Source organism: Spermophilus citellus (assembly GCF_964194105.1).
Source record: "Spermophilus citellus genome assembly, chromosome: 6".
In the NCBI taxonomy this organism is placed as follows: domain Eukaryota; kingdom Metazoa; phylum Chordata; class Mammalia; order Rodentia; family Sciuridae; genus Spermophilus; species Spermophilus citellus.
Genome location: NC_138187.1, coordinates 132,263,739 through 132,272,867, shown reverse-complemented (window position 1 = coordinate 132,272,867; position 9,129 = coordinate 132,263,739). Strand labels below are relative to the sequence as shown.

Below are 9,129 nucleotides of genomic sequence, written 5' to 3'. Positions count from 1 at the left end.
AAATGGGACCAACTTTTATGGTGATGCGCTCTCAGTGCGTGTATGAATGAAGATATATATATCAACACTGGAGACAATTCTTAGAGCAAACCAGATAGAAATAAATTAATGACCAGGTAGATTATAAACTGAGGTAGTAACCCTGCAAGCACTTCTGTTGAAAAATTCATCCTCACACTGAAGTTCAAAATTAAGCAATCTTCTGTTCTACTTACATTACATTTTGCCTTTACCTGCGGTGAGAGGCACGTGGCAGAAAAATAGACCATTCAAGAGTAGGTTCATATTCCTTCAGCCTAACAGATGCACACCATGTAAAGCCAATCAATCAACATCAAGACTTCAAAAGTAAACTTTGGGCTAAAGAGATTAAGACTTTCTAGATGTTAAATCTATAGTTATGCTTTTGGGAAAGTATAGGCTAACCATTGCTTCTCTCATTATTAAAATAGTAGAAAATAATAAACCTGGATATAAACTGAAGTTTATATATTTTTTACTTCAAACTTGAAAATTCAGAACTGCCCAGTTCCAAGTTTTTACAGTGTCACCCTGACAGGTTTTTAAAGTGACAGTGCTGAGGCATTATATTAACACTGGATTTCTGTTGACAGTATAATATACAACAAAACCAAATTAGAGATGTCTTTTATCTTCCTCCTAGGAAAATTCTTGGCTTTTAAGTTTAAAAAATAAATTCTTATAATGTGATTACTTTCTAGAACATTTAACAGTCTATACCTGTTGAAAGATACAAAGGACCACATTCAACTGGGACCTACAATAACATATTCAGATCCCTCTCCAAAGAGCATTTTATGCAGAAATCAAATATATTAGATGTTAAAATTTGGCAGAAAGATGTAGCTTTCCAAAGTAGCAGAGAGTACCGCATGCACACATTCTGTGGCAGTCTTTGGAAATATCTCAAGAACTTGGAAAAAAAAAACAAAAAACAAAACACCACATGTTTTCTACCAGTCATTTGAAAGGGTGGAAACAAAATAATGTACTTTCTGAAAAAAGATAATGTAGTTTTAAGTTGATAACATACACAAGATTATTATTTTTAGCCATAAGGCAGGCAGGCCAAATCACTGAAATAAAAAAGTACAGAAAAACATCAAAGCCCATTAATTTCAGATGTTGGGGGGGGGGGGGAGACAAGAAAAAGCCCAAAGTGTTTTGACAAGCATACATAATTTAAAATAGAACTGAAAATGAGCTCTAAGCCCTATAAATATTGTTTCCCAAGAAAATAAGTTTTGAAAGTGCAAAATTATAATTCAAAGGTCCCCTTTTCACCTCAAGCAAAGAATGTTAAAAACACATTCAACAAAATCAAAAAAGTAAGATTAAAAATCACACATCCTTCATTATCAGGGCTGACTTAAACCTGCACATTTCTAAGTGGGATATGTTGGGAAAAATTTTTAAAAAGTCAAAAGACAGCTGCCAGTATTTGTGTTAAACAGAAACCTCTCAAGTAAGAGGTAGTGTATGCTAGGGCTACGGGCTGTCAGCTCATCTTAACGTTGCTCAGAAACATTAAATCTTTTGAAGCATGTTTCCTGGAGTCTATGAAACATTCTTTCTCTGTGCTCAAATGTCAAGCAATATCCAATAGCATCTTCTGTTTCTTGAATTCGTTTCTGGAACCTGCATCCATCCCTTGCAAGTTCTTCCCATGGTCCTTTGCGATCCTCATCACCACTTATATAATACTCCGTAACTTCTTCAAGGAAGGTTACCTATAAAGACAAAGACTAATTTTAACAACTCTTCAGGATCTTAAAATCAGCACTGAGAGGAATAACCCTTTATGCTACTACTTCTTTGTTAAAAAAAAAAAAAATTTAAGTTGTTGATAGACCTTTATTTTTTTAAATTTATGTGGTGCTGAGAATCGAACCTAGTGCCTCGAACATGCTAGACAAGTGTGCTACTGCTAAGCCCCAGCCCCAGCCCCTACTACTTCTTTCTTAAGTCCAAGTATCTTAAATCACCTGAAATTAAAAAAAAAGGACACTGTTTTGTTTGGACAAAACAGTGACCAAATGCCCTGAAATTTTCAACTGTCTTTCATATAACTATAGACATCACACAGTCTCCTCAACCTCAGTCCTTGGCTTTTAGTGCCAAGACAATAAATCCAGATGGTGAACTGAAACTTTTCTGCTATTATTAATTCCTGCTATTCTCTAATTCTTAGGGAAATACATACAGTTCTATAATATTCTTCCCCCACAATGTCAATGTATTTTAGAAAACAACCACTATATCCCTGGAAGGCAATGGCTTTATCATAGCAAAGGCTTTAACAAGATTTGTTTATTTCTACTTCATTTTTCCTTATTTAAAAGAAAATCACTTTCCAATTTTTGAATCATCAGTATTTTTATTACTTTTGTATTCAGAATACTGAAAATTATTTAGTAAACAAAATATAGCAAAATTAGTACTTTTACTAGTACTAATTAGTACTTTAAGTTTGAATTACTATGAAAGACTTTGTAGTTAAGATTTTAAAATACTCTCTTTGTATTCAGTATACTATATCACTATATTTTCAGGTAAGTGTCCCTTATCTGAACTATTGGGGACCAGAGATGTTTCAGATTTCAGAATTTTTTTGGATTTTGGAATATTTACATAAAGTTTACTTGGTTGAGTGTCCTAATCCAAAAATCTGAAATCTAAAATACTCCAAAATCCAAAAGTTCCCGAGTATGATGTTGCCACTTCAAAGTTTTAGATTTTGAGTTTTCAAATTAGGGAGGCACAACCTGTACATGAAACTGTGACTATTATAATATACATAATGACATGTAATAAGTAACAGTCCCTACTCATTATTAGTAATTTCTACTTAATCTCCACTTACTTTTTATAAAGAAGTTTCTTTTGGGGCTGGGGTGCAACACAGTGGTACGTAGCACTTGCCTATCATGCATGAGGCCCTAGCTTCGCTCCCCAGTACCACAAAATAAATAAATAAATAAAAAGTCAAATGGCATTCTAATACCTGATCCTTTGTGGTGTATGACATGATTTAAAAAGGAAAAAAAAGTTTCTTTTTAAGATAGCTGTGGTTGTGGCTCAGTGGTAGAGTGCTCACCTAGCACGAGTAAGGCACTGGATTGGATCCTCAGCACCACATAAAAATGAAATACAGATACTGTGTCCAATAATAAAAATAATTATTTTTTTTAAAAGATAGCAAACTCCAAAGATAAATACTTGCTTTAAAGTATGTTTAACAATTACATCAGCTAGTCCCACTGAGGACTACTACTTTCGTTCCCTTTACATCAGGCCGAGAAATGCCCCCGAGGACAATTAGTTGTGTGTAACATCTTACTAGTTATTGCATTCTAATCGTTACTCATTCATTGTGTCACTAAGATAAATAACAACAAGCACTTTATACTGTTTAGCTCTTTTCTAAGATCTTTACAATTTTTATCTTATTTAACTCTCACATCAACCCTACAGATATATGGACTAATATCATCCCCATTGTACAAACAGAAAAAGAGGTTAACTAACATGTCCAAATCACACAGCATTTAGGTGGTATAATCAGAATTCAAACACTGTCTGGCTCCACAATCTGCACTATTTTGCCAGGCATGAGGTATTTATTTTAAACTTCTAGATCTGAAGGACATCTTTGAAGAATCAGGCACTATCCATTATTCCCATATACTAAAGAATGGCAGGTAGTCAAAGACTGCCAAATAATTTTATCATACTTAGACATGATCTTTTATAAGTTTTGCATCTAGTTCATAATCAACAGTCTTACATCCGTTTACTCATTTAATTTTACTGAAGCTAAAATGAGATTGACTGGAGCCATTCAAAGGCAAGGCAATGAATTCTGAGTTTTCTTTATTCATCTCATTGAAATTTTGCAAAAACTTGGGCTGGGGACATACAGCTGGTTCTTGGGCTGCAGGAGACCTTGGGTTGGGTTCCCAGCACCACAAAACAATAAATCTTGCAATATTTGTAAACATTTATTATTATTATTACCATCAAGATAAGTAAGTAGGTCAAGGCCTTTGAGTCAAGTAACTTCCCAGGTCTGCCTGTCTCCCCAAATCTCTTGGCCCTAAACCAGATAGGAGTGGAGCACACACAGGTCTCCAGATGCAAAGTTCTCATCCCACTGCCCCACTCTGCTTCTTTCTTTATGTTGCAGTGCTGGGGACCCAACCCAGAGCCTCATGCATGCCAAGCAAATTGCTCTCCCACTGAGTCACATGCCCAGCCACCCCGCGACCACTTTCTTTCTTGCCTGTTCACTCTAAATTGCTCATTTTTGCCAGAGAGGCCTTGGAAGAATAAAGAAAAAGCCCTGTTATCAAGTCACAAAGTATGAACTCAAATTTTATTTTAGAGGTACTAAGGATTGAACCCAGGGTTACTCTACCACTGAGCTAAATCCCCAGCCCTTTATACTTACTTGCAATCCTCCTGCCTCAGTCTCCCAAGTAACTGGGTTACAGTGCCACTGTGCCTAGATAAAATTTAACTTTTAATATGACTTACTCTGCTTCTACAAATTAAGACTACTAGGGCTGGGATTGTGGCTTAGCGGTAGAGCACTCCCCTAGCATGTGTGCAGCACTGGGTTTGATCCTCAGCACCACATATAAATAAATAAATAAATAAATAAATAAATAAATATATTGTGTCCAACTACAACTAAAAAAAATTTTAAAAAAATTAAGACTACTACCATTTAAAGATATTTTCAGCTGGGCACAATAGCACATGCCTGTAATCCCAGTGGCTCTGAAGGCTGAGGCAGGAGGATTGCAAGGTCAAGACCAGCCTCAACAATTTAGCAAGGCCCTAAGCAACTTAGCAAGACCCCGTCTCAAAAGCCAGGGCTAACTAGTATTTCATTCTTAAGGAAAAAGACAGTATCACTTCCTGTATTGTTTTTAAACCATCAAAAAGTTTGATACTAAAATTAGTGTTTTCTTTACTGGCAAACAACCAGATACATCTGACTTGCTATATGTTATCATCCCTCCAGACTCTAAGGGACAGGAATGAAAACACTGTTGTCATGCAAATAAATTAAGCATCTGCAAACAAAATACCACAAATAAATCCATTTTAAACCTCTATGGCTATATTAGGACCTTCTCAATTTCTAGAAATTTAATCATATATACACAAGGTTTAATATTTCTGTTCCCTAAGAGAGTAAAAAGTTGGAAGAGTCCAGAGCCACAAATCCAAATGAAAATAATGTTTGCCTAACTGCTAACATTTATATACTGGCATCTTCCTTTTAAACAGGAACAGTTCTCTACACAGGAGGGGAAGTGGGGTCATTTGAAAATTTCTCACTCCAAGGCTATGAGCTTAGAGGCCTTCCTCAAAAATATGTACAACTATGCCTAAAAAAAGTAAATTGTGCTGCTACATTGAACTATATCCAAACCAGACAAATTATCAGACATGTTAAAAATAACAAACCTTTTTTCTTTTGATATGCATGTGTCTCTCTCCAGAAGGAACCGCACACTGTCCCAGGTCTGGACAATCATTTTCTTGGCCCCCCAACAGTTGCACCTTACAAGAAAGTAAGGTGTGACACTCAGAAATGGCCACCATGGACTTGGATGAGCTCTGGGGACCCTGACAGCCTTTCCATTTTTTCCCTGATGTTCGAAAAGGAGCCTTAAAATTCAAAAGATTGTAGGGATCATCAGAATTACAGAAAGAGTTCCACAGTTGCAGGTTTTCTGCCTCATCTGCACTAGACTCCCAATCATCTTCTTCCTCAGAATTAAGGTCAGATGTCTCAGGAAGGATTTCAGACTGGGGACAATTCCCAACATCAGACTTGTCAGACAAATCCCTCCTTGAATCAGAATGGTCTCCAGGAACAACTCTGGCAGCAGTCTGAAGTGTTGCTGTAAAGTTTTGGGGATTATAAGGATCTACACTGTAGAAAGAGTTCCAAAGGTGAAGCCCTTCAGAGTCTTGTTCAAAGTCTGATTCTGACAGTGAGCCATCACTATCAAAACCATCATCCTCAGCTTCCTCCTCCCAATCCTCACCTTCTGAATCAGAACTTGTTTCCGCATCACTGGATGCACCTCCCAAAATGTAATCTATCAATTTGTTATTACAAGCTGGTCTGGCAGAAATGGGAAGATCATCTTCTATGTCTGAGGAATCAACCACACTGACTTGGTCCTCTTCAGGCTCTCTTTCCTCAGGTACCTCACAAGATGGACAGCTTCCAGAAGGGTTTTGCTTTTCCAAGCCAAGTGGGACCTCTTTAGTCAACAATTCTATTTTTTCCTCCCTGGGCTCCTGGGTGGTTCCAGGAATGGCTTGCTCAAGGGGAACAGGCTGTGTAGGATTATCCGTGCGGTGGTTCAGATCCAATAGGAGAAGGTTGTGTTCCTCCTCCAGGCTGTGGTAGCCATTATCTTGGTCAGGGGAGGGTAATTCTTGGCCCTTGCTAGCTTGCTGAAGGAACTCCAGCCGTTTCATACGAAGGTGCTGGATTTCAGGCAAGCCTTCTCTAGAAAGAGGTGGACAGGCCTGCCAGGAAGCTGCGGAGATCTCTGCACGCAGTGGCTGGGGATGACAATGATCCTCAAAAAGGCAGCTGCTCTCTGGGGTTAATGCCTGGAAATCAACCAGCTCGCCACTTCCAGCGCTGTTCTGACAGCCGAGCTCTAGTCGGGGAAGACAGTCATGGTAGGTGGGGTTCAGCACATAGGAGACGACGTTAAAATTGCCTAAGCGCTGAACGCTTAGAGACCCGGAGGGCGCAGAGCCAGGTTCTCGGACAGGGAACAGACGGGCTTGAAGGCTACCTGGCAACAGCTCCACTCCCCACAGCTGCTGCTCCAGGAGAAATGCGTGTGCTGCAGGGTCCAAAGTCTTTCCCTGGGCTTTAAGCTCCAATTCTAAGTCTGAGGACGAGCACTGCCAGAGGATCCCCTCCTCTAGCCAATCAAGGGAACTGGCAACCGTGCTGTCCGACGGGTCCAGCCGGAGCGAACTCAAAGTTTTCTGCCCTGCGGGGGCAGCTGTTGCCTCTCGTCCCCTCAAGGCTCTCAGGGCGCTGTAGCCTCCGGCGAAATCTAGCCATCTGGTCGGAATTATGCCACTGAAAAGCTGGATCCAAATCAGCAACTTCTGAAGCAAGCTGGGGAGCGGTGACAGGAGCGGGGAAAACAGCTTCGCCCAGTAGCTGGTCCGAGCCTCGGGCTGGGAAGAGGAAGGTAGTGTGGGCTCCCCGGAGTTTTCAGGAGCAGGACGTACCGGGAACTTGGAAAAGCCTGCTTGCGATCGCCGAGGAAAGAAGGGCAGCCGGAACCAGGAGCCGGCCGGAGGGGCCGACTGTTTCCGCCATCCAGGTGTCGCCGGCTCCATCTTCTTTTTCTTGGCAGTCTCTCGGGCAGATGGCGGAGCTCAGCGGCTACGGGTCGGACGGGACTCGGGAGGAGGCCTAGACAGCCTTGGCCGCGCCCAGCGGCGGAGTCGGGGCTCCAGGCCGATCCCAGCGCCAGCAGAAGAGCCACAGAGGGCAGCGGCTCCGGCAGCAGGCGACAGACCACCGAGCGGGGCGGCTCACGCAGGAGGCGACGACTGAGGCGACATCCATCCTGGCGGGGAAGGAGGCGCCCTAGTCCGCGCGAGGCCTCTCCACCATAGATAGGAGCCCTCCCGTGGCGGCGACTTCCTCGGAGACGCGGACCTCTGCAAAGCCCAGAGACCGCGAGACACCGGAAGGGCTGGGTAGGCTGGCCGGCGCGAGTACAAGCGAAGCCCAAGATGGCCGCAGGGCCGGCGCCAAAGCAGTACAGCCAGAAACCACCGAATAAGACGAAGGACGGCCGGCGTCTACGCCACCAGCCCCACGCCTCCCGACGACATTTGCAGAGCCCTGGGGGTGGGGGCGGGTCTTTCCTCACACTTCCGCGTGGCAGAAGATTGGTCTCGCCAGAGGTCCCTGTCGGCTTCCTTACTCTGGGTAAAGCAGCTCGCACGCGGGAGGTTGCATCAGCCTGGCGCAGGCCGTGCGCATGCGCGGCGAATCGCCGCGGTCTCCTAGGAGACCGCGCCCTCCGCCCTCTGGGTTAAAGGCTAGGCTCGCAAAGGTCGGAGGGTTAGAGATAACCGAGGAATCCACGGAGCCCTTTTACGTGCTCTGCACACGGAGGGGGAAGTGTAGACACTCAATTTAGGCTTACTGCGTATTGGGATTCAGGGCTGTCAGAACGTTTTAGCCGCGGGGCACATGCCTATAATCCCAGCAAGATGAGGAGGCTGAAGCAGGAGGATCACAAATTCAAGGGCAGCCTCAGCAATTTAGGGAGACCCTGTATCAAAATAGAATTTTAAAAGAGCTGGGGATGTGACTCAATGATTAAGCACCCCTGGGTTCAGTTGTTGAGTGCTAAATACCATCACCCTGAGATCTGACTGAGTTGGGGAATGCTGTATTGGACAAACACAGGTTTGGTGGGTGCTGACACACAAAACATCTGAAGTGAATAATAGGAGTGAAAAACCACTCATTCTTATGCATTTCTGTCCCCAAAGGGCTTCTAAGTTCTACTTGATGTTGCCTGGTATCTAGGTTTGAGACCTTTCAACATCCAACTGGCATCATAACCCACCCCAAAAGAAAACTCAGGTGCACAACCAAAAAAAAAAAAAAGACCAGACATGGAAAAAAAAAAAAAAAAAACTCAGGTGCCTCCCTGTTGGACTATTGTTACAGTGCAAACCGAATTCACAGTGGTGGGAAGAGACTTAGTCCCCCAAACTGTTTACTTTTTTTTTTTTTTTTTTTTTTTTTGCTTCCCAGCAGGCAACATATTCAATTTATATTACTTCCTGAACAACCAGAACCGCAGGGTACAACACCAAAGTAGGGAACACAGGTGACCACAATTCTTAGGAAAAAAAAAAAAAAGTCTGGTAATTTTAGATGTTGTATTTGATTCTCTCTTGTGAGTTCATTTCCTTATTTCTGCTAAAACTTTTTTTTTCTTTTTTACTGAGGATTGAACTCATTGAGTCACATCCCCAGCTCTTTTTAAATTCTATTTTGATACAGAGTCTTCCTAAATTGCT

The 9,129-nt window shown here is 42.1% G+C and overlaps 1 protein-coding gene across 1 annotated transcript; it reads right to left on the bottom strand.

Annotated features, from left to right (window-relative positions):
- Positions 1 to 1,183: 1,183 nt before the first annotated feature.
- On the bottom strand, positions 1,184 to 8,704 carry PPP1R15B (protein phosphatase 1 regulatory subunit 15B). The gene is given in 3 exon segments (XM_081298451.1): positions 1,184 to 1,573; positions 1,575 to 1,751; positions 5,500 to 8,704. Coding segments are annotated over 3 exon segments (2,151 nt in total). The 5' UTR covers positions 7,420 to 8,704; the 3' UTR covers positions 1,184 to 1,519.
- Positions 8,705 to 9,129: the final 425 nt, after the last annotated feature.